This window comes from Manis pentadactyla, chromosome 1, assembly GCF_030020395.1.
Source record: "Manis pentadactyla isolate mManPen7 chromosome 1, mManPen7.hap1, whole genome shotgun sequence".
Lineage (NCBI taxonomy): Eukaryota > Metazoa > Chordata > Mammalia > Pholidota > Manidae > Manis > Manis pentadactyla.
This window is the reverse complement of record NC_080019.1, coordinates 220,441,421-220,468,423: the sequence shown is the minus strand read 5'-3', so window position 1 is coordinate 220,468,423 and position 27,003 is coordinate 220,441,421. Positions and strand designations below refer to the sequence as shown.

The 27,003-nt window shown below is 39.3% G+C and overlaps 1 protein-coding gene across 5 annotated transcripts in view; it reads right to left on the bottom strand.

The window, feature by feature from the left end:
• FRMD4B (FERM domain containing 4B) overlaps window positions 1–27,003 on the bottom strand; it is a 322,173-nt gene that overhangs the window by 25,787 nt on the left and 269,383 nt on the right. For all 5 annotated transcript variants that reach the window (XM_057507519.1, XM_057507504.1, XM_036877716.2 and 2 more), the window contains 4 exons: window positions 13,447–13,530; window positions 11,902–11,967; window positions 9,900–9,957; window positions 8,471–8,557 (listed from right to left, as the gene is read on the bottom strand). In XM_057507519.1, the coding sequence (XP_057363502.1) occupies window positions 8,471–8,557; window positions 9,900–9,957; window positions 11,902–11,967; window positions 13,447–13,530 (295 nt within the window). The remainder of the gene's footprint in view (window positions 1–8,470; window positions 8,558–9,899; window positions 9,958–11,901; window positions 11,968–13,446; window positions 13,531–27,003) is intronic.

Genomic DNA, 27,003 nt, shown 5'->3' with positions numbered 1-27,003 from the left:
TCTTCCCTGTCCCCATCCCACAATTACAATGGTTCCTAAGTATCTTAGGCTACTGTCAAACTTTAGAAAAAGAGCATAAGGAGAAGCAGAAGGACTTTGAGGAAACTGGATATCACACATATTAGATGCTCTTGGAGTCATTTATTCATCCCTCTTCAATAAACACATATATCCTGTCCACCCTGTATGCTTAAGTTCCTCTTCTTGTTGGTGAATAAGACTCCTCCTTCGGGGGCTTACATGGACCAATTGGACCAAGTCAGACTGCCTTGGTTGGCCTTCTGTTCCACCACTTGTTTTATTGGCAAGTTGCTTAACTTTCCTGAGACTCAGTTTCCTCAACTGTAAAACGGGACCCACAATGCCTGCTTCACAGAGTTGCTGTAAGGGTTCACTGAGATTATGTTTATGAGGCACTTAGCCCAGTGCCTGACTCAGAATTGACATCCAGTAAGTGATAAAGCAAACTGTATTTGTTATGAAAGACTCTCAGTCCAATTCCTTAATTTTATCATGTCTTTGTGAGGATGGAAGACAGCTACTTAATAGCAGAAATAGAATTAGAAACGACTGTCTGGATCCCATATCTGTCTCTCCACTGATGAGAAACAGCCAAGTGATTCTGTTGACACATCTGTGTCCCTCAGGTTTCCAATTCTGAGTTTCAGCTTCTGTAAAAACTGCTGTATTTCTGTTGATTTCATGGGTGGTTTCCTGATACACCCTCTGGGTAGGAAATCTGTGCACTGTTCCTGTATCAGGAGGTCACAGGGAGGAGGGGTGGATGAGGGAAGGGCACGCCCACTGAGAGACGCAGGGCGGCGCCAGGCGGTGAGCTCCCTCCTGCCTGGGGTACCCAGACACGGAGCATACCCCAATATACACCTGCCGCCAGCAAGGGGGACTTCCTGGGTGAACCCGAGGGAAGCCCTGGACAGAAAGGATCAGACTGCCTCTTGGAATCTTGACAAATTGAAAGAAGTCACCCAAAGATTTAAGACTAAGCAAGGATAGGAAGGATGCCATCAGAAGCTTTTTTTTTTAGTAGCACTTATAACACAGGTTAATCATTTAGCTGAGAATTCACCTGGGAATGACTAAATTTGGGATAGTCACAGCCATAGTGTATGAATGTACATCAAACAATGACTCACCCAGGTGATCCCTTGCTATAACATGAAGCAAAACAAAATCAGCATATGATTGATTTTTCCTTTTTCATTTAAGCTACACAGTGAATATACTGTAAGTACCCATGATACAGCTAGTGGACCTCTTTTGCCTTCTGGAGCACCACAAGAATAGAATTCTGCAGGATTATGGGCTTTTAGAAAGCCACACTGACCTGCTTTCTATCCAGCCATTCTTCTATCCATCAAATGCTTATGTGACTAAGAATGAGCCTTACAACAGCCCTATAGAGAGGTACTACTTCTTTGCAAAAGAGAAAACTGAGGCTCAGAGAGGTTTAAGTAAATTGGCTGTGGTCACAAAGCTAAGTAGGAGCCTATCTGAAATTCACACTCAGGACACAACCAGGCACCAGAACAACCCCAGAGCCTAACCACAGCCCACCACCCTGCCTTTCTCACCTGGACATTTGTTAGGGTAACAAAAAAGAGAAAGAAAGAAAGAAAAAAAGGAACAATCGCCAGTTCTACCTCACAGGGGAAAAAGCAGCAGTTAGGGCAGCCATTTGCAGGAAAGGACTCCACGTCCCTCAAATTTTATTCAAACTAGCAGTTTTCAACCAAAGAGGACTCTGCCTCACTCCCTGCTCTCACCCATACCCCCAGGACATCGGGCGAGGTCTGAAGACATTTTGCGTATCACACTGGAGGGTGAGGGCAACTAGCCTCCGGAGGTCAGAGGTCAGGTATGCTGCTGAACTTCATACCCTGCTCAGGACAGAATTCATCTGGCCCGAAATGTCTGCAGCTCAGATAATGAGAAACCTTGAGTCAGAGGATAATTTTTGGTCACTATGCTTTGCTAGGTGGAGTGCATTGATGAAAAAAAGATGAGTTATTTGCTCTAAGATAATGAATTTTTGGAGTTCTATTTTTCTCAACTAGGTAATGCCTTTAGGAACAAACAGTTGTTCAGATTGTTTTCTATAGGCGAACACTGCCTACTGGGGGGATTTAAAACAACTGATTAGACTAGAAGAGGCCATGATGAACTCAAAGTTCATAACATACCCAAATGGTAACACACTCAAGTAGTGATCATCAGTTTCAGATGTTATGTCACAACCTTCCACACCTAAAACATCAGTGTCTTAAAAACAAGGAGTAAAACTTTCTGAGTATATCAGGAAAAGCTCTAGGTATCAGGAAATGCATGATATAAACACCTGGCAGTCTAAGAGTATGCCATCTCACCTCAATTTCCTTTGTGGTCGAATCTTTAACCTTCTCAGGCTACCCTAATGACTTCCTGGTAATGCTGGCATTGGAGGGCTCACTACTTGTATTTGGTACAACCAGGGCTGACCTGCTGCTTGGAGGCATCTGCATGGCTCTTCTGGATGTTTTTAACTGGCATCCCTTCTTATGGTTTGGGACCTAGTCTGGTCATTAAATATTTTTAATACAATCCCTACCTTTGAAGATAATTCTATCTTGCCAGATGGACTGTTAGGTCCCTGATGAGAGGGACCTGGCTTTTTCCTTAAAGGAGATAAAGAATATGAAACACTAGTTCAGGGTCTTTGCAAACAGAATGGGCTCGATATACTTTTTTTTTGGAAAAAATGTGAAATAGGGTACATTACATTCTTGTTAGAAATTTGTTCTTAAAGGATAAATGAATTAAAATCAAACCAATCTTTAGTCATAAGTACAGTCTGAAAAAATCTTTACTGTTTCTGCTCCTTCATAGACCAAGTTTTTACAATGCTTTATGAACTAATTAGTTTCCTCTGCATTTGTAATAGTCAACCCCATTAAAGAGTTATTTTTCAGTTTTCTATATGGGCCAACAATTCAGCCATTTAACAGATGCCTAGATACATGAAGTTATAGATTAAATAAAGGAATCTAATGGTTTTGCCTGTCCAGAGGTCATTTCCTCTTCTTCGAACATCATCTTTGGTCTCTAGAGGGAACACTCTTGGACTCTAAGCTCTCTAGCTACAGTGGTCTCCTTTGTCCTTTTCTAACGTGCCCACCTCCTTCCCCTCAGCACACTGACTCTGACTAGAACACACCAACCGATTCTTCATGAGCCTGACTCCTTCCCGTTCTTCAGGTCTCAGCTTAAACGTCACCTTTCTCCGACAGGCCTTCCTTGAACACACTGAATGTCCCCCACCCATCCCATTATTATCCCTCCAGCTCCTTTGTTTCCATCAGAGACAATTCAAAGTTTGTACTTCTATTTCTATTTCTTTGCTTACTTGTTTCTCACTAAGCATCCCCTAAAAGACTTCAAAGGAAACAAACACAGTATGACAGAAACCACTGATTATCCTCAGCATCTATTTTTCCTTCTCTTTAGTGACAGAACACCTTGAGTTACGGCTCTGCCTGTGGCCACCTACCTAGAGACTACACGTCCCAGACTCCCTTGCAATCACTTGATGATTTTATCAATCAGGAAGCTGTTTGCCTTGGATTCTTTCTGTTTGCTTGCTGGTTGTGAAATGGGCATGGAGACTCACCAATGCCCAGCCAATTCTCTGAGAGTTCCCCGTCTTAGAAGAGCTGCTTAAAATTCTAATTGTGATTAACTAAACGAAGGGAAGAGAAGTTCCTATGCTGTCTGGTAAACTTTCTGTAAATCAGAGGATAGTGTGAAGGGAAAAACATCTACCCAGTGAAATAATTCACTAACTCATGGGATCCTCCCAATGATCTGTGAGGCAGACAGAGTAGACACAATTATTTGAATTTGACAGCTGAGAAAATAAAAGGTTGAGTGGCAGCTCTAGGTCAGCCAACCTGTAAGCAGGAGCGGAGAACTGGTTCTTGTTTCAAATCCATGCCATAGGATTTGGGTTCTCCTCCCACTGACTCTGGAGAAGGTTTCAACAATCAGATTGATTATTGGTGTGGCTGGAGCTTAATCACACACTTTACAAACAGGACAGACCAGTCTTGGGTTGATATTTTTAATTCAACTTTTTCCTTCCACACCATACTTTATTTTGTATTGACGTAGAAAGTTCAACTGGACAACACATATTCTCTTCTACAGATTAACTTCATCTGGAATTTAAGCTGGGTTAAAAGTAGCATCCTAACTGAGGTCCACGGTAGTGGTGGAAAAGCAAGGGGTTTAGTGGTGATCAAGGTGGCTGTGCTCTGAGAAATAAGTAAGCCACAGTTTAAATGAAATGACCCTGGACTCAGAAACAAAGACTTTTGTGCTTGTTACTTAATTCCTCTGGCTCTAGGCATTTGGGAATTCCAATAGTAAAAAACAAAAGGGAAAAAAAAAAAGGAAAGAGAGGGGAGGGGAGGAGAGGGAAAGGAAGGAAGGAAAAGAAAAATCAGTTAATTGAAGGCTAAGAACCTTTTCCTTACCCTGAAATGCCCTGGGGTAACAATGTATATCGCAAGACTTTCTTAGCATGTTACAATGCTCTTGAAAGAGTCTAATCTTGAAAGACGGTTTATCCCACAAAAGTTTATTTACCTATGTCATCTTGGCTAGTATGCCATTTTATTTCTCCCATCTTTGACAGGTTCTGGTTTTCCCAGGTGAAATAACTTGCCAGAGGGGTATAAACCAGTCATGACATACACTAATACTTTACTCAGCACCGACCTACTGTCTACTTCTTTGTGAAGAACAGACATTTTTCCTTGAAACACCATTGAATGAATAATGAAAACATCGAAGAACAGCACTTTGCATGTTGTTGTTTTTTTTTTAAGTAAAGCTTCATCTTTTTAAGTTCAAATGTTCTACAATTTGTAATCAAGTTGAGTTCTGGTATGTCTTCACATTCCATAAGAGCTTGTAATAACACATTTCATGCACAAAGGGAGGATTAAAAAGAAAAAAACTGCTTATAATCTGAATTTTTAATACCCCAAATTCTTGTGGTTTGTAACTCAGAATTTTAAAATGTCCTCTCAATTTGCATCGTGCCTGAGGGTTAATGAACTGGGCAGGGCATAGTGCTTACCAGTCTCTGAAAACATAAAACTTGAGTGTGGACTCTGAGATGAAATACTTGGGGTATGGGTCCTTCTGTACCAAAGGTGATCTAAGAATATTTTTCTTACCTTCTGTATTGTTTCTTTCCATTACTACCAATAAATAAACTACCAGTTATTGAGTGATGACTGGGTACCAGGCCCAGTGTTAAATGTAATCTCATTTAATTCTCACAACCATTCTACACAGTTGGTGCTATTCCCAACTGTGCAGATGAGGAAACTGGGTTTAAAAAGAGATTAAACAACATGAACGTGTCCAAGGTCACAGAGCCAACAGACCTCAGAGACAGGCTTTGGGTTGCTTCCCAAACTCTTGCTCGGCACCACTAGTCTACACAGATTAAAAACAACTTGATCCATGACTGGCACAGGCCTGACAGCCCAAATACATGAAGAGCACCTGCTGGGTGTTCTGCGAGGTAAAACAACAGTCCCCAGCATTGATAGGCTGTAAGTGATAGACGTTATGTTGAGAGGACAGAGGGTCTCAGTCTGTGGATCTTGGACCAATCCTTTCCAAAAACATCCTTTTGGCATCAGCCTTTCTTATTATTGGCAAATCTTCCTTCTGACCTATTTTTAAGCCACATAGTTCCAACCCAGCAGGCCTGTGGCTCAAGAGGCTGAGCCTTTGTTTCAGTTTGCCACTTTGACCTTCATTCCTGCCCGCCCATTGGCAACCTGCTGTGTGCACAGGTCCAAGCACACAGCTGAAGCACGATCCTCCTTTCATAAGACAGTGCTCATGGCCCTTTAAATTTACGCATTCTTTCATTTCATAAGGCCAGGACAGGGACTTACAGACTTCTTTCCTCCAGTGAAATCCTTAAGTTATTTGGACATGGGAAAATAAAGATATGGAAGCAAAATTATTGTCAGATTTTAACAGAAAAGGAAGGAGGAAGTAAACAATGATACAGAATGAACATCTGCTAAAATAAGAAGGAAGAGAAGACAAGACAGCGATTACACAAGATGTCCTGTTTATGATCCTTTTTTAACAGAAGAGCACATCTTAAAAACGAAATAGGAAAACTCTGCAAATGGAAAAAAGGAAGTGGCTTCTGACCCTTGTCTAGATTCTGGAATGAACAAGCAAGCCTGATTATGATCAGTGTCAATCTACCAATTTCTATGAAACTGTGACTGTAAAGAAAGGCCTGTGAGTCATCAGCAATCGAGAGGAAATTAACTGCAATATTTACTGTGCAGATTCTTATTTACCATTATTTTTGGAGAAAGTCTGGCTGTCTTTAGTGGATGTATTTTTTGTGCTGTGGGATTCTCAGTTTTCTCAAGCTACATTAGTTAAGAATTTATTTAGGAGTTGATTTAAGTTTTATTTACATGCAAGATTCTGAAAAACCAGCAAGACTCCTGAATGTTATTTCTTAAAGTAAAACTCAGGGAAGAAATAAATTACCAAAAAATGTTAATACAGGTAAGGTCTACCTTAAGAAAACATGATAGGCAATAATTTGACCTTATTAAATAGATAAAGTAGGGGTTGGGATTCAATAGCACCCCCAATTTCTTGGCTGGGATTCATTAAGCACTCCCACCCACCCAAAGTTAACAGCCCTGATGCCCACCAAAAGGGAATGGTTAAATGAATTATGTATTTGTACATAATGAAATAGTAGGCAGCTTTAAGAAGAATGAAAAGAGAAATATGACACGATATGGAATAGTGTGCACGGTAAGATTTCTTTCTCTCTATAAAAGCTTAGTAAGTACACTGACAAAGTCTAAATGAACCAGCATCTTCCTCTTGACAGTGGTTATCATGAGGGGGATGGGGATAGCAACTGAAATGTTTCTGTACTGTTTGCTTCTTTTGGTTTGTTTTTACACTGGATATTTAAAATTAAATACAGAGCTATAAATAAAAAATGACATTGAAAATAATTTAAAAAGAGTGTATGCCCATCATTTCTAGCATTATTTATTAGAAATTTGGTCTTAGAAACAAATTTTCAAGTATAAACAATATTACTTATATTCCTCTTGAAAACTAAGTATGTCTTATTTCAATTGATTTTGGTCACAGGGCTTATAAAGACAAAATTCTAATCGTATGATTACATACATCCTGTCTTACTGTCTCTCACACAGATGGACATCAGTATTAAATGATGCTTTGTTATTTTTATTAATGATTTCCAATAAGAAGCCTCAATTGCCCAACTAGTCTGGTCCAGGAGAGCTGGATCAGCATTGGAAAGGGGCTGTGGTTTATCTTGGGCCACGCTTTTGTGTTGTCTGCGTCAGTTTCACAACTATAAAATAGGGAGAAAAGAGGAGCATGATGTATTTTAGCTCGGACAAAGACTATAAGAGTTAATTGACATGGAAAGGATAGTCATAAAATGAAAAGCACCATGGTATGATTATAAGGGCTGCTTTATGAAGAATATGGCTGTTTTTCTAATACATAATAATGCAAGAGACAGACAGAAGCGATACAAGTTTTTACAGCTGCGATGCTGGGGTGTGATAATACGGATAAACCAGGCCGTGGTCTGTTATTATGGGCCATTGTTTCCCTGCTGTGACTCCCAGGGATGGCAGCAAGCACAAGAGTGGCAGCAAAACCAACCAGGGCAGTCCTTAAAATCCTGAGTAGGCCAGGACAGGGGGATGGTTATCTATATGGACTCGTAAACTCCTATATAGGCAAAAGTGTATTGTATGCTTGTGCTTGGGTCAAGAAAAACAGTTTCATAATCAAATTTCAAATGAAAATAATGTAACTTATGAGCTCTGGAAAAGCCAAACCTCGTAGGCTGCGGCTTTTTAAAATGTGAAACAAAGATAAGCAAAAATAGCAGCAGTAGTAAAAAGAATACTTATAACTATATTACTGAGAGGAAAACAGCACCAAAAAATTTTGGCTTTACATTTCATTCATTTATGGATCCAATGTAAATAAGTATATGTATACATGCGTGTATATATAATTTATAAATCAAATGGCATCATCTTGTTAATACTAACTTAAAATATAAGCCTAATTATATGTATTTTAAAGTATGTTATTATAACATCTTTTTAGTTAAATCTTTGTGCATAACTTTATTTCCTTAGAATAAATGATCAGATGTGAAATTGCCATGTAAATGATACATAAATGAGTTATAAAAAATATTTTACACTTAACCTGACTCTTCTCTGAACCCACAGCTTTACTAATCAAAGTTCCTTCTTGTCCAAGACTGTTTGGTGCCCCTGAAAGTGATGTTGCAAGTTCCACAATAGCTCAAGGTTCTTGTTAAGGGTCTGAAATGATTTGCACTTACCTTCCGAGGTTTCACTTTATCTTGTAAATCATACTGGCCGATTCCTTTATAGCTGATTCCAAGCCACCAAGGAAGTCCTTGTTTATCCTGGAAGATGGAAAAACATGAGACCCAAGATCTAATTGTTAAGTGTTCTACAGGTGAAGTAATATTTACAATTTCATCTTTTAGCAAGTTATCAGCAAATCAAAATAAAGCTATCTTGTAAACAAAACACTATTTAAAATCCTAACTTATTATTAAAATGCCTCCAAATAAGTCAAAACTGACCAATATTATTAATAGCATCAAAAAGAATTAAGTATCGCCGTTTGATTAAACAATTGCAGAAAAGAAATAAAATCTAAGTAATTTAACCTAAGAATTAATCCAGACTAACAAAGCCAGTTAACCATTAACAAAATAAAGACAGAAAGAAATGAGAAAAAGCTCTTTGTTCTCTTGATTAGCAACCAGCTATATAAGCCACAAAAATTTCCAAAGAATTACAACAAGAAAAGTGTTTCCAAAAAAACACTTTTGGAGAAACTGTGTGATGAAGTGACAGGATGTCTGAATGATCATTATGAGGTACATATGAGGAGGGGAAGAATGTTTTTTTTCCCCATAAATTTATCTTCTTGGTTTTAGGTTTGCCAAAGCAATGGCTATATTGACTTAGGGAAGGAAAATTTTAGGTTCAAACATATACCCAAACGCAAACAAATTAAGAATCAGTAGAAGTACAGTTGAATTGGTACATATTTTTAGTACAGGGTATCCTCATGATGCCAGTGTTTATTATCCAATTTGAATTGCAAACATTGTTGTCATAAATTGAAAAAGTTACTTAACTGATCAATTATAAATTATTCCCCCTTTAAATAAGACTCCCTTCTTAACACTGCTTTATCCCTTATCATCTCAAAATACTTCTTAGTCAATCTTACAAATATCTGAAAATAGTGTGCAAATACAAAACATACTGATGGAATATATCGGTACTGCAAGTCATGCAAAAACTTGATTTTATGAAGCTCTTGAAATGACACTGGAGATGATCATACAAAGGCACTATCAAATGAATCCCTGTTCGCATTAGACAGGTGAACAATTAGAAGAGAGAAAAATCACCAAGAATAGTTACAGGAATAAGTGTGCCAAAGAGAAGGATCTGAACATCTCAGGACTAACAAAGGCTCTGGGAAAACACGTGAATGTAGAAAGTATATTGGGAAAAATAATGTGTCTTATAATGTGCTATAAATTACAAGATATAATCAAGTTTTTATTTTCTTAAGAAAATCCTATTTTAAATGCTGAAATGTCTAAAGACAATTTACATATATATGCATATTGATTTATGTTATTTAGAACATTAGTGTTGCTCATTATCTCTCACAAAATAACACGGTCTTATGGAAAAGATTTCTCACGTAAAAGAATTTACCTTTACTGCATAATAATGGACTCCATAAGTTGGTAGAGCTTCTACTATTTTCATATACCTATGAAAAAAATGAATATATATTATAATCTCTTATTAAATTAGTTGGAGGATCCTTTTGTGAAAAGTGATGTAAAGAAACATAATTTGTATCTACTTTTTCTATTAGAAACATGACTAATGTCTTTAACTAAAGTTGAAATAGAATAATTCTAGGGAGTAATATATTTTACCTTATCTAAATGTTAGGAGGTTGCTAACAAAACTTCAATTTCCAAAAGCTATGGGAGATGGTATTTTTCTGCATATTAAGATTTCTATGGCTTAGAAATGTATCCTGTATGATAAAACCAAATTATAAGTATTTTTTAGTCTAAGCACCTAATGATGCAAGCAATGAGAATCAACTGTTGGGTCATACTCATAATAAGTAATAAAGTTACTCTATATATTAATAGTAGTAAAACTTAGAAATACATACTTAATTATTAAGCCAAAACTCTAAGAAATATACATCTAAAAAAGGTGAATTTTATTATATGTAAACCTGATTTTTAAATATGTGCCCCTCAAAATAAAAATTAGAGCCATGATGCTTCCATTTGCTATTTTTAATTCAACAAGCATTTATTGTGTACCTCTAAGGATTTATGGAGTGAATTAAAATGTAAGACTTCCTCTCTGCCCACAGGAATTAAGGTTCCTGTTTAACATAAGTGAACTTCTTAATGACATTTTGAAGATCAATTGCTCTGGACTTCGTAATCAATATTTTGATAATTTAAAAAAGTAAATGGTCTACTGTAAATGAATATAAGAGTTTAGGTAAATGTGCCAAGGTCAGGCAGCAATTACTGTGTAGCCATAGCCAGGATTCTAACAAAATGAGTTGGATTCCATAGTCTTGAGCCTTAACTACCAAATTAGACAGACTCTTATTTGGAGCCACTAAAGATCATGCTCGAGGGAAGTGAAAGGACTCTGTATTTAAGCATGGATGCTTCATAATATGCTCATTAGCCTAACCTAAAATCCTTCAGGCAAATTATTACTCCCGCCCCCCACTTTTTTTCTCCTAGTTCAGAAAATAGAAACAGTAAGTTAAAATGTCAAGATTTAACTTCAGGACTGTTAATGTCTGATTTCTGCTTCAAAGATCGAAGAAGGTGTGCTATGATAAAAATGAGATTAGTGAATGAGGAGGGGTATGGGGGAAATCTATACACTGACCAGGGGAATAACAATTTCATTTCTCACATGCTCTGAATTACATTCAACAGGTTTTTAAAAAAAAATCCTATGGTCATAAAAGTTATTCTATAATTCTTATAGCAATAATACTACATTAGTTTTTATAATTTTACAACTTTAATATAGGTTGTGAACTGTTCTTAGTAAATGGATGATAATTTAATAAGTCTAAAATGTAGACTTATATCATGGCCTATTGAAATATATGCATGGTGTGTTCTTGGTAGCATGAAGAAATAGATTATCCAACATCAACACTGTGTTTCATGCAAAATAGAGTCACAAACAAGGCAACCAAGCAGCCTCAAGAGAGGTGCTATCTGGCTCACAGTGTATCAAAATCTCCTTAAAATCACTCTGCAATGTTTAAAATCGGGATTAAAAAATTGGAGTTTCCAGGTTTTCTTGGAAAATATCAGAAGATTTGGCAACATTTCCCTTGAATTCTGAAGCTGAGTAGTCTTGACTATGCAGGGCAAAAGCTCTCCAGTTTACCACAGTCCCCACCATTCCATATTGCCATATACTTGGCCTAAATTCCTCATTTTTGTTATCTGCCTGACAGTGGCAGTTATCTAAATTGATAACACTAATGTATGTAATGACCCAAGCCATTTTACAATTCATGATAAGATATTTCTAACTAGATGAGGACTATCTACACACAAACTACACAACAGAGTTCATTTCAGATGACATCTTCAAACAGAAGATATGAAATTATATCTAAGCAACAGGAAAGAAAGATACTTACTGAACCACAGCTTGACCCCGAGTCAGACCTTTAATTTTCAAATAATGCTCAATCACCCTGTCCTCACTGTAAAACAAGGAAATGAAAAGTCTGGTGATGCATGATAATATGCAGTACAGGCTCAATTTTAAGACTCTTAGGTGGCTTCTTGAGAAACATTAGAAGGAAGGCCTTTACCAACCTGTCTGGGAGATAGATGCTGGCTGGCTTTTGTTTCTATAGGACATGAATTCCTGAACATCAGACATTTGACTGCCTTGTCATGACTTTTTAATTTATATTTTGTATAATATACTTATATAACACATACTAATATTTTAAAAAAACGTATTAGAAAAGGAAATATTTGTCAAATGAAAAACTAATATCCTTTGCCAAAACTGAATGGAATACAAGAAGTACAAAACAATATTATTAAATGCTAGTTATAGAGCCTTGCTGGGGAAATTAAGAGGATTATAAAAGAGAGATCAGTAAGTATTAGGTATTAAAGACATTTTCCTTAAATTATTCAGAAAGATTTACAAAGAATTCAAACTGCTTCTGAGTCTGTGTTCAATCTAAAATACTCTATTGTCACCCCTTGGGAACACAATGCTTTAGGAGAAAAGGGGAAAACTTATTGAAAAGGAGAGAACTTGGCTGATGTCTATTAATATCACTCAGCTACTGTACCCTGTTTTAAGACCTGTAGCTCTTTTAGTCATATTTCAAGTATAACCGAGAAGAGTAAATGTTTTTATCTCTATTCAACCGGATATCAATGGTAAACAGTCTTTTTCTTTTTTAAAGAAACTACCACTTCACAGTGATTCATTTAGAAGGTTCCAAGCTCAAGATGCAATATAACCTCAGCACTTATTTCTACTATTTACCTGGGAAATGTACTCCAACTTTCATATTGAAGCTATTCATGTTAAGTATTTATTTTGTAACCAGTTTTTTTGTGGAAGGAAAACCATCTTCAGGGTTTGGAGTCTTAAATCAAGGAAAACATATTTTAAGGGAATGTAAGTAATTCAAAGGGGAAAAAAGTACTTTTCGGGGAAAAATGTCATATGGAAATGAATACTATGGATTCCTTAAAATACAAATAAGACAACTCAAAATACACAATGAGCAGGAAAACTCTGCTCATTCAGAAAACTTCTGGTTACTGAGAAAAGCTTTGCTTAAGGAATTTGCATTTGACAGCACTTAGATTGCACTCTGCTAGATGAAGGCCACATTACACAGTGGATGTGTACATCCTATATATGATGTTCACTGAAAAGCAGACTGTACAGACCCTTTATGCACTCAAATGAGAAGGCACACAGCCACTCTATAAATGACTACAGTGTTGGTATAATGATCTCCATCTAGCTTCGACGAGATCCTTTCACTGAAAGGATCAAGGTCTGCTAATGGTTACTCTGACACATGTGATGGGCAGGTTGAGATTGTCCTTACTTGTGTTTCTTTGAATTTCCTAAAAAAGCAAAGCATGTAGTTGTCAATGGAGGCGGTGATAATGGGGTCACCTGCTATCTTGTGTTGGCTTACCAATAAGCAAGGGACGGATGCTCCTGCAGAGTTCTTGTTGGAAAGGCTGGCAGTGATTTTAAATCTTTCCTGGCATTCTCATCACTAAAAAGAAGAGTAACAGAATAATGATAGTCATTGTTACCTGAAATATGACCCAAGAGAGTCACCGAATGAAATCTGAAAAATAAGTATCACACATCGGGCTCTACCAAAATGTCAGCACGAATAAGGCTGTGGGCTCTACCAGAGACAGCCCCCCGGCTGGCAACTCCCCAGGTCATCAGGCATTTTGAACTTATTAAAAAGATTTCAAAAAATTAAAATAACAGTGTTAAACTGCCACTATCCAATTCCTTACTCTCCTCATAAACTTGCAGCCATTTCATTATGTATTTCCTGTTATATATCTATTTTATTACATAATTATTATTATAATCTTGCATATTCTGTATTCTGTTTTCACACAGCATTCTTCAAAGTTTTTTATACACTTTCTCCATGTTCCTACAGAATCCTCATAATTAACCTTTAGTGGCTACACAATATTCACCATTTTGGAATACTGGTTATCATAAAACCATTCACAGAGTATCACCAATTTTCATAATAGATATCACTGCAATAAAAAGGTTTATGTAGACCTTTCTATTACTCATCTGTTATTTCCTTACCATCCTCTGAAATAAAATGGACCAAGTTGGCCACCTGTGGAAATCACTTGACCAGAAGATGACACAAAAACACATTTCTAATGAAACCCAAGGCACTCCTCAAGGTGCAACAATTGAACTAAAATGTACTGATGTGGGGTCAGCTATTATCTAACTATAAAATGGCAAAGTTCTGGTTTTCAAAAGAGAAGGGTGTGGTCTTCATGGAACTTAACAGAAGGGAGAACAGGCCATATGACACAGTCACAATCAGTCCTGCACTGAAAGAGAAAATACTCTCACTGCCTCAAGTTCATAAGGAGGTAGTCTATGAGGAAACAGACCTGACTCTCCAGGCGTCATGAGAGCCGAGGATAAGGACATGAAAGGGCTACTCAAAATCCTGATCGAACCGGTGTTCACTGAACAGCATGTCGGTAACTCCTCTCCTTCTACTTCCCACCTCGTCGTATCTTTACCACCAGCTACTCCTTGTTGAGAGGTTACCAAGAGCCAAGCACTAGGCAGAACACTTTTGGGGCATTATTTACCTCAGTTAAGTCTCATCACAACTCTTCCCATACAGTAGATGCTATTATTATTCATTTTACAGGTAAGAGTGAGGTTTAGAGAGGCTAAGCGGCTTGCTCAAGGGCTTACAGCTACTGTGTGAAGGAGCCAGAGGGCAAGCCCAGTCTGCTTGGCTTTAAAGGCCAAGACCATAAACACTGTATTCTATTACCGGGCTCCAGACAACCTCCCAGAGCAGTGTCCTAGAAAGCCAGCACGAGCCCTCTCATCTCTGGGAAGACACAGCTCCCCTTCATCCTCATCCCTCGTTACAAATGAAGACACTGAACCAAAATCCATCATGCACGCACTTTTACATTTAGCTTCCCTGGGGGTGTCCCACTGTAAATCATTGGATTGAAAGAGATGAGCCCCCATTTGGAGGACAAAATGTTGAGCCAAAATGCATCTCCTCTCCAAACATTCATTCAATACTCAACAGATCGGTTGTTACAGGTCAAACTGGGGAACCAAGCATGGCCTGCAGACAGGGTTAGTTTGGCCCACACTGTACTGTGCTGTGCTAGAAATTACGCACTCTTGCCACTTGACTGAGTTTAGTGTAAGTGGTTCTCTTTCGATGCCTACAGGAAGTGTTCTGGTTCTGTCCTCAAGCTGCCTTACCTAGCCACAGGGCGATCAAGGGAACCCACTGAGCAAACTACATGAATGACTGACTTTCAGTAAGAACACAGACTTAGAAGTGGTGTCACTGAGCCTGGAGACACTGTGATTCAACCCTGTCAACATTACATTTCAGAACCTGGATTATGGCCCTTCCTAAAGGTGAAAGATCCGGCTTTACAAATCACACAGGAAATAAAAAGTCACTTGGCTCATGAGGATAAACCTCTCTATTCATTTGAAATCTTGAGGTGTATGGCCTAACCACACTGACAATCTTGGGAAACTGGTTTGGGCTCCCTGAAAACCAAAATATACCACAATCCAATTTATTCATATTAAAGGTCACCTGTCAACTCTCAGTAATGATATTTATTTTTCTTAATAATTTCTTTTATGCTCTGTCCTTTAAATCCCATTTCCTTTTCAAACAAGTTTGCTTGTGTGTTTTTTTTGAAAGACAAATATATGTATATGTTCTAAAATGACAGACTAAGGACACCATTTTTTGTTATTAATCATACTACTGACCACTATGTGTGTTATCTTCTGGGTCCATGCGAATTATATGCTGTGTTCCAAGAACTCAGCCTAACAGTCACCTGCTTCTTTGGATTATAGTTAATTTTGTGGCAATCAAGACCACACTAGAATAGAAGCTATTTATCATAAATTCATTAATTTATTTAGCAAATATGTATTAAGTGTATACTGTATACCTAATATGTACAAGCAAGTGTCATATAATGGGGTTGCTTTTAACTTATGCAACACAGTCAGCCAAAAGACATAGGAGGGGAAATTTTATCTATCATTCTATTCAATAAGCTCATGGTTGAGAATAAATGAAAAACAGAAGGCTTGAAGCTGCTGCCCTTTAAGATGGTTTTAGTTCTTGTGTTCCCAAAGCACCAGCATCTCACAACACAGATTTTTAAATATTGTCTCAAACAAAAAACAAAAAATAGAAGCTAAAACATGGTGCAGGCCACATAAAATATGTCAGCAGACCATCACCATCACCTTGCAATTTCTGACATAAATTATTAATAAAGAATGGGTAGGGAGATGCCTTTGCAGCTTCTCCATGTCGTTTCTAGTTTTAGAAAATTTATTAACAGTACAAATTGTCAGTAGTGCATGAATAAAAGAGACACATAAGTCGTTTTGGCAAATGTGGAATCTAGACCATCCCAAATGATTACATTCTCAGGAAATAATGCAGCCTTATTTCTTTGCATTAAAAAAGGTTTCTATTCTTCCTCCAAATCTGGTCATTTGTGCTATTGTAAAATATACTTTCCTTATGAATACATAAGATCAGTTTCCTATAAGAACGTACTTAATAACTTTTTTTTTTAACAAGCATCTCCGATGCTGAGATGAACAAGCAGTGGACTTAGTTGTAACACTAGAAGAGATGCACCAGAAGGATCTGAAGGAGCTGAGATAGGCAGCCTGGCAGAAAAATGGGTTAGACCTTCCAACAAACAGTGCACAGAAGTAGAAATCCAAATGGCCAATAGACAGAAGCAATTGTTCAGCTTCATGAGTACTCAGAGAAATGAAAATTAAACCCTCAGTGAACTACCATTAACACCCCAGACTGCCAAACTTGTAAAACTCTGACAACACCTAGTTTGCATGAATATGCAGGGCCACAGGAACTCCCATATTTTGCTAGTGGGAATATCAATTGGTGTGCATGCCCCGTGACCCAGTGATCATTTCCTAGTCCTATCCCTTGAGAAACATACATAAGAGAATACGGTTTACAGCAGCATTGTTCACACTAAAACAAATATAGGAAACACCAATTATTCTGTAAGAGTAGAAATGATACAACTGTAGGGTATTCATATGATAGGATACCATACAGCAAAGAAAATACACCATGTCTTCACACAATATGATGAATTTCACAAACACTTAGCAGAGAAGCAAGACCCAAAATAATATATATATATCCCAATTCTACATGCATGAAGTTCCAAAACAAGGAAAATGAAACTAGAGAGAATCATATACAGGTGACAAAAGTGTGAGGCAAAGCAATAAGATATGTGCTGTAGAGTCAGAGCATCTCTGAGGAAAGAGGATTTTGGCGTCTCTCACACACACACATACACACAATACAACGGCGTGAGTGGGATCCTGGCAACATTCCTCACCATGCATGCAGGTTTTATGCATTCTTCTATGTGATATAATTCACATCAAAAACTAAACCCAATATAGCTAGTGGGTAGAAATGTCAGTGCTGAAGAGCAAGTCCATTGCCTTTCAGAGGGGAAGAGCATCAGTGCAACGTGAGAAGTTAGAAATTACCAACTAAAAATGAAACCACCGGGGGGTTAGAAACACTAGCACAGTGTTCTAAAGTTAATCCCAATCATTTTCAGAGTTTAAGATCAAGCAGGATTTCACATTTGAGTGGACTGACAGTTAACTGAGTGCTTATTTGTTCAACCTCCAAAGAGCCCCTGGGTTGGGGAATTTGCTGGGCAGTCTGAGGCCTTGTGGATCCACTGAGCTTGCAGGGGAAGCCAGGTCTGGCTTTCGCACAGAAGACTGTGTCTGGCTGGCCAGCAGGCAGGGCAGGGCAGGAAGCTTGCTTTTAGGAATCAAGATCAACTTCATAATCTAGAGGAAGGGCCTGAAAGCAGCCGTATGGTGAGCACGGCCTGGATGGAGATGTCTCTGCTTTCCCCCAGCAGTAAATGCACTCACCCTGCCTGGACATTCCTGACCTGAGGGGCAATGGAAGTGTTATTTTAAAGATGCACTTGACCAGAACTGCTAACAGGGATTGGTTCTCCAGGTCCTAGCCAGACAGAATGCCCATAAATCTTCTACAAGACTTGCTACTTCTCACTAACTAAGCCAGAAATTGCTTTTCATCATTTCAGCAGGCATTCAGACGTCACAATGAAGAACATGCTTGCATTTGACCTGATTATCTCTGCAACCCTTCCTTTAGGCATTCCAGATTCCTATTCTGACAGCTTAACTGAACGAAGAACCCTGTTACCCACCATTTAGCCACTGCGACTATTTTTCAGGCCATGATTCCTTTTGGCTTTCTCAGAGCCCCCTTTCATGGACTCTTGTTTTTCTTTACTGACTTCAAAAGCCCCATAGGAATGTGCCAAACTCACTCATTTTTGGAGATGGCCACATAGTTGGTGAAAGTGAGGCCCCCTTTGTGGGTGCGGGAGCACTTGTGTGGGAACAGCCACCCCAGCAAGTGTGTGCACCTGTTGGTGTCTAACTGGGAACTTGCTCACAGTGACAACCGGCCACCTGCCATTCTGTGGTCGGAGTGCAAGAGAGTCTAGGAGATCAGCAAACTGTGGATGCCGGTCTTCCCAGGGCACAGGAATCATTGAGTTCCCTTGAAGTTTGCAGCTGTCTGTGCTTAGTGTGGGGACATCCTAGGTTTCCAGCACAGTTTGAAAAAAAAAAGCCCAAGTTCCAAACTTCCTGTTTGTTTTCTATGCTGAAGCTCTTCCTTACTGAAATCCAGAACCAAGGTGCCTAAAAAGCACATAGAGAATATAGTGCTCCAAAGGAAATGTCTGCAGAAATTTCACCATATTCAGATATAAACTAGGCTATTTAAAAAGTAATGGGTCTGGAGTCTTTTCATTTGCATGTCAGCATAATTCAAAATCCGGATTTCACACAAATGTATGTGCCGATGTGAAAAAGCTGTAGTTAACTGCTGTTGAATACTCAAGGTAAAGTCTATCATGTAGCCTAACTATCATCAGAAATTAGAAAAGGGGTGTGTCAAGGGGCCTCTGAGGGCTTGGGCAAGTCATAGCCGAGAGTGCTATTTTAATACTGGGTTCCATGCAAACTAAAGATTTACTGTCATTAGGAATTGTTCTAATTAGAAACATTTGCTAGTCTTCTGGCTTAACTTGTACCAACCGTGATGCTAAGCCACTTCCTTATCTACTTGCTAGAAATCTGTGGTGTCCCATCAAAGTTTTGCATTCTACTGAAGTAATGGGATGTGGTAATGATCATAACAGTCAGAAAAAGAGCATTTAATGTCTGCTAAATGGCATAACATTGCCAAGTCAGCTACTTAGCATTGAAGCTGGATCCAGTATTTAAGGATGACAGTTTGCTTACATTTGTCAATATTAAAAAGAATTTTGGTTAATGTGTATAAACAATAGTTTCCTCCACTAATCTACTTGCATTGATCCAACACTTGGTAATTGGCAGTTTAAGGTATATTGTCAGTTTACTTAGATCAGTTTTTCACTGGCTAAACTACCCTCAAGTCACTCTTTTTAAATAAAAAAAAAATCAGATTTCTCCCAGTTACCTGGAAACTTGGCTTTCAATGATGAATCAAGTTTATTATCTCCTTGACTTCAAAAGGAGGGAGTTCTAACAGTGAATTTCTCTCTACTAATTCCTAGGTAAAGGCATATTAAAGGTGACAAGTGTAAGAAAACAGAGTAGTTAGCACATTCCCCCGGCAGACCTGCGGCATCAGTATTATCTGAGAACTTGTTAGAAATGTAAATTCTCGGCAGCACCAGACCTGCAGAGTCAGAGGGCTGAAGGTGGGACCCAGCAATATTTTAATCAAATGGCTTGAGAACAATGGCAATAGGATAATGGAATAAATGCATCATATAGCACGGGGGAATTTTTAAGAAAGAGTTAGGAATCAACCATTTAAAATAGGAAAGAAGGTTAAGGATGCTGAGCACAGCCCAGGAGGTTAGTTTCCAGAGACTCCAGGAGGCTGACACAGCAGGGATGCCAAGAACACTGTCTCCCCACAGATGCTTTGAACAACAGCTCTCACTCCCTGGGCGTTACTAGGTGGCAAAGACTGAGCTAAACACTCGGACTGCATCCCCATTTCACAGATGTGAAAACTGAGATTTAAGAGAGATTAAACTCACACAGCAAGGAAGTAGCAGATGTGACACCAAACCTCTGCTTTGACCACAAACCCTAACTCCTCCAGGATTCCAAAAAGTGAGAACAGAAAATGGGGAAGGAGTAGGTGGGGAGTGAAGAGAGGCTTCTGTTGGCTTGACCTGGGGCTTCGAAATTGATCATTATGGTGTCCACTGAATGATTCTATTAAAATGCTGGTTTCTTGGGTGAGGACAGACAGTGGCTTTTTAAAACTAGATTAAACTGGATTGGCCAAAGACTAGATTAAGCTGCATGAGAGATGTGAACACAGATAATCACTCAGTGTTATTACTCAGTCTTCTTGAACCAAAAACCGAAACAGTCTGTCATGCGCCCTTAGTAGCAAAGATACCAAATTCAGTTAAAAATTTTAATTTTATTTAAAATCTACAAAATCAGACTCTAGTCATTTCCAGCAGCATTTTAGACCTGGGTATCCAAACTCACTTGATACTCACTTTAGGTACTAAGCCCCACAGCCTATCAAGAGCTTCTAAACCACATTAGTTATTCCTGACACCCAAGTTTTCATAGTGACCCCCAAAATTCATAGTAAGATCTCTACCCCTGACAAGTTTCTGCTACATGATATAAAGCCTGGGAGAGATGGAGAAAATAGGAAACTAGCCATCACTTTCATTTCTACTCAATCACACATAGAGGCAGAAAGCTGGGGCTCAAATCCACTCAGTGTGTAATGCCATTACCAATAGGGCAAATAATTAGAAGACTGCCAACAGACTGAGGTAATTTCCCAAAACAAAGTGCCGTTCACACTCTGCACCCCTCCAGGCAAACCCCAGCCAGCCGATGAACCCCTGAGTTCCCAGATGGGGGACCAAGGCCTACCCCACGCGTGAAGACTCACCAGATGCCCTGCACCGTGGGGTGCTAGGTCCTGAGGACCAGCTGGTTGACTGGTTTTCTGGGACTCCAGGTCGGAGCAGCAGAAGGGGAAGAGGGAGAGGAGGCAGTGGTGAGGGAACAGGAAAGATGGGGTGGAGGGTGGGGGAGAGGGCCGGAAAAGCTGGCTACTTGGGCCAGACCTCTTTCCCTCCCCTCCCAAGTCACAAGAGTCTTTCCATTCTTGGAATTTCCTCACCACCCCTTGTAAACATTTCTTGATCACACCTCAAGTCGAATCAGGTTGTAGTCACTTACAAAGTGGAAAGTGAGAATGGAGAGGATTCTCCTACTGAATGGAGGGATGCCCCCCACAGCTGCTGGGAAAGGGGGCCCCTCCCTCATCCTGAAAAAAATAAGCTTTATCACCAGTTCTGGTGTGAGCAGGCATCCCCACAGGTCTCTGCTGCGCCTCAGCTCCCTCAGAGACATAAGGCACGTCTCAGGAGCCCGCTGAGTGGCAGACAAGCACTCAGCATTTTGCTTATGGAAGCTCATTTAACCCTCACAATGAATTTAGACATAGGTGCAAATTCTAATTTACAGATAAGGAAACAGATTTAGAGAGGCTACGAAGCTGCGCACCTGTTCCAGCAGAGCAAGCACATGGCAGGCAGGATTTGGATACAGAGCTTCCATATACTTAGAAACAAACCAACAGACCAAGCAGCCAGCTGCTGGCCCTAGACTTGTGATGTGCATGATAAGGTCTGGACTTAGACCTGGATTCAGTCCCAGGTCTCCATGGTGGTTGGAGTGTGGGCTTTATTAAGTAAACAAAACTTTGTGAACCTTAGTTTCCTTGTTATAAAAATAGGGATAGTGAACTGACTTACAAGGCTCTTGGGAAGATGACAACAGACTGGCATGAAAGCACCTCCTATGCTTAATAAATGTGTTCTTTCCTTTCTGATCATAGCATGTGAAGCTAAAGATTTTACCACTTTCTCCCACCGCAGTCAGACCAGGCGGGGGTTGGATTATTCCCACAGTGAAGAATTCCCAATGGGTGATCTAGATTAGAGTTGCCAGATTAAATATTAAGGACATACTTAAAGAAAACATTATTCGTTATCTGAAATTCAACTTTAAGTGGACATTCTATATTTTTATTTGCTAAATCTGGCAAGCCTAAAGGTTGGTAATAAGCCACGCAGGACAAGAACTTTGGAAGCAACTTTCCAACACCCAAAATGTAAGCAGTTTCATGACTGGTTGACAGATTCCACAGTAACTGGTAAAGTTCAGTCTTGAAACTTGCTCTTTCAACAACACAGCCAAACCATGGAATTTTTGTCAGATTTTCCTTACCTCAGAACTCTACTCAAAGGCAAGATATCTGCTTGTGTTCTAGGTGGGAATAGTGTCCTTTCAGCTAGAATTCCTTTGCCATTACATTTTTTCTGTGGCCTACTTTATAACAAAGGACAAATTACTTCACTCATCCACATGCTTGATAGGGATCAACTGTCAAAAACTATTTTTTCTTACATCTAAAGAATTTCTAATAAGAATGAAAAGGTGAGGAGAGATGTTTCTAAATATCAGCCAGCTTGCTGAGATTCCAGAAGTGACCACTTTGAATCTTCAGCTTTCAGAAGAAACACAACCCGTAAGAATGATTTAGGATGAGAAGCAGGTTAACATGAAAAATCTGTATATAGTTAAAATAAAAATATTCTATAAATTCTTAGAGGCAGAAAGTAGAAGGGTGGGTGCCAGGCACAGGGGGAGGGAGGGGATGGGGATCGTTGGGTGGGCACAGAGTTTCCATTTTGTAAGATGAATCCATCTGCTCTGGAGCTGGATTGCACAACCATGTGAACACTCTCAACACTGCTGAACTAGACACTCAGAAATGGTTACAATGGTAAATTTTATGGCATGTATATTTTACCACAGTTAAACAAAATTCTCTCTCATACAAATTTGGAGTTAGAAAAAAGGGCACGTGGAAGAAAAGCAATCAATGCAGACAGGGGTTTCTTACAAAAGAATGTAAAGTTGAAGAAATTTGTTTCTTTCCTGGGAAATTTCCTACTAGACAAGTGAAAATTATTTGTGGTCAACTTGAGGTCCCAAAGCATTATCCCTTCTTCCTGCACATGTGACTCAGTGTGTCCTCCCTGATCACACAAAAACTGGATTAATCACATCAGCTATTTGAACACAGATAATAGGACTGACTAGGTGTTACGTTGCCACTCGTTGTTGCTTGAACCAAACCAAAAGGCGCTGAATTGTGTGTCAGTGAAGGAATGTGCGAGTCATCCCTCAAAATGCCATTCCTTAGCTCAGGTAGACTCTGGACGGTTTGTACTCTGAGGAGTGTAAGTTCAGGTCCCCCCATTCTATTCATTCTGAGTGCCCAACAGGCAGATGTCTTAGCCAGTCGCTCACTATCAGAAAGCCCAACCAGGCTGATTCTCATGTTGGTGCCAAGGAGCAGTGACGGGGTGATGGCCCCATTCACTCCTGGAGAGGGAAATTAAGAACCCAGATAGCTCAGAGAGTTATTGCCTGCACAGGATGGATCCTCACTGTGGTGTCAGTAGCTGTTTAAAGATACAAGGTAGAACTTAGGGTTTCTTCTTTTTGTTTACTGACTTCAAGCTTTAAAATGCAAAGTGTTTTAAAATGCATACTACTTTAAGCTGTGAAATGCAAAGCCCTCAATATCCAGGAGATCAAACAGAATTCCTCCATCCTGTTTTAGTTTTCTATAAAGAGATGAAACCTTTTCCCTCACATGGTCATTGTAAAGTCCAAATGAGGTAACAGTCTGAAAATGGGCTCTGTGAATTGCTAAGAATTATCAAAAAAACAAAAGTACATTTTTTTCTATTCAAACACAGGCACAATGTTTTTTTTTCCCTAAAAGCTAAAGAGCAAAAGAGCTTAACTGTTTAGAATACGTACACCACGCAAGGCATTGACCTGCTCCCGTGACATGGGTTACGTCACATCATCCGTGCACCCATCCTTCTCCACAGGTAAGATCACCACCCCATATCACAGACGGGAATACTGAGACTTTAAAGAGGTGAGAGCCTTACAGGGATCCTCGGGGCTGAGCTACGGGGCTGATAAGGCATTGCTGCCAGAAACAAGCTGTGCACTGTCATCTGGCAGGTGGGTCCAGGAGTTCCCCAAGGTCTCCCCGCATGTGCATTATCAGCCTGGTTGGGGAGATACTGTTAAACATTTTTTTGGATTCATTTTTGAGGAATTATCAAGTGGAAAAGCAGAGTGGAAATTAAAAGGAAGGGGGTTCAAATCCAAGTTCCACCTATGGTGGAACAGATATGAGACCTTGGCTGCCAGGTCTCAGTCTCCACATCTGTAGTACAAGGATCTCAACAGCTACAACTTGATGACAAAATGATAACACAGTGAGTAAGAGTACCTGGCACCTAGCAAAGAATCATAAAAGCAGCGTGCATAAAGGCGGTGCAAGAGCATGAGCTCTGCCACCAGCTGCCTGGGATTGAATCCCAGCTCCACATCTTGCCAGCTGTGTAACGTGGCCAAGTTACTCAACTTCTCAGGGCCTTGGTTTCCTCATCAGCAAAATAAGGATAATATTTACTACCTAGCTCATAGAGTTAATACAAGGATTAAGGGACTGGATATTTAGGACGCATTTAGAAATGAGTATTCCATGTGCCAGGCACTCCCCCAACCCCTTCACATGCATTTTCTTTCTTGATTTTTCACAGCAGCCCATCGAGGAAGAGGTTATGTTACCCATATGTTACCCCATGCCTCAAACCTGGGAGAGCATGCATACTGGAATTAGAAAGGGCAGAGAGATTCCCAGACATATACATCAAAAAGCAGGTTTGTAGAATTCTGTGTGGTTCCACCTTTCTCCATGGAATACCTGTTTAGACACCTACCAGAGGACCTTCTCTTTTAATAACCCATTTAACACCAAGGCAATCTGCAAGGCCCAGTGGAGAATGAAAATGCAGACCCCTTGTACTACAAATCATTAAGAATTGCAAGGTAATGACAGAAGAGCATCAAACCAAGCATGCTTGGGGGCTCCTGAGCAGGGTTCCCTGTGACTGCACAGGTCACACACCCATGAAGCATGCCCTGCCATTAGGTTTTTGCCTCGTAGGTTTCCACTGCCTTAATTGCTTCTTTCTGCCTGCCTGGCCTCTGTGCCCAGAGCTGAATGAGCCTGTTCAGAGAGGCACCCAGGCCTCTGTAGCCAGCAGGTCCTGCCCAGGGCCCCCCCAAGGCTGTGGGGAATCCGAGGCCAGCTGCTTCAGGCTGGCAGGGACAGGCCTGATATGCCTTGGGCTGGGAAGTTTCCGTTAGGCAAAGTGGGTGGTAGTCCACGAATCTTACATTCACTTTGAAAGAGGACATGGTATGGGAGATCTTTAAATCACTGTGCTAAGCTCTGAGTTTTTAAAAATATAAAAGAACGTTTAAAAAAATTCTGACAAGTACACTATATTTTCACTGTCAATAAATGACAACACAGTGATGTGCAAAGAAGGAAAACTGTAAGTATTTCTAACGTGAGACAACTGTTAGTCATGGCAACAATCATAATAGCTTGATTTTTATCTGCCCCTGCCATAAACCAGGCAGTGTGCAAAACACTATAATACTGCACTGCATATCTGAAAGCTGCTGAGAGAGTAGATCTTACAAGTTCTCATCACAAGAAAAAAATTTGTAACTACGTATGGTGATGCATGTTATATGGACTTACTGTGGGGATCGTTTTACAAAATATACATATATCGAATCATTATGTCGTATACCTGAAACTAACACAATGTTATATACCAATAATACCCCAATATTTATGTTTTTTTAAAAAAGAACCATAATTATCCCTATTTATAGATGAATAAACTGAGGCTTAGGGATATGTTCGATGACTTAGCTAAGATGGCTTACCAGTGAGAGGAGGAACCTGGAACCAAATTTAGCTTTGCCTTAACTTCAGAATCTATATGATTCCAGTTTCTAAGATGGTGGAAAGGTCTGTGTGTGCAGGAAAGAAAATAATAGAACTTCTAATGATATATATTTGCTCCATTTCTTTGAATGAGAGAAGTTACTCTCATTCCTTTTGATGCATTACTCTTTTGTGATCATTTTATAATGTATATGGCATTGGTGTAGTTTCTGCATGTATATAATTGTATAAATAAATAAGAAATATAATTTATGGAGAATGAATGGGGCCATGTGATCAAAAAGTTTAGAAGCCTCTGTACTATAGGGCAACTTATTGACCTGTATTTCTTTATATACATATTATGAGTTTGAATACATTGGTATATTTTTTTTAGAAAAACAGATAACATTTATATATTTATATATAATGCTAAATATGTAAAACTTATTTTTTTCTACTTTATATATTGCAATCATCTTTCCATGTCAATAAACATTCACCTATAACAATATTTTTTGCTGTAAGTACTAGTCTCCTGAAGAACTAATTTTGACAGATAAGATCTGATGATTTACAAAAAGGATCTGACAGCTATCCCTGCACTTCCATGCCTCACTCCACCCCTGCCCCAATTAATGGCGGAATATAATTAAGTACCTGGAAGCCAGGGATTCTTGTTAAAAAATGTATCTCTCTTTCCAAAAGAATTGAAATCAGGGCCTCAAAAAGATAATTTGCAACTCTGTGTTCATAGCAACATCATTCAGAAGATCCAGAAGGTGGAAGGAACCCCCAAGTGTCCACCCATGGATGGATGGATAAATAAAATGTGGCATATGTACAATGTACTATTCAGCTTTAAAATATAGGAAACTGCCACATATTGCAGCATGGATGAACCATGACATTATGCAAAATGAAATAAGCCAGGCACAAAAGACAATATTG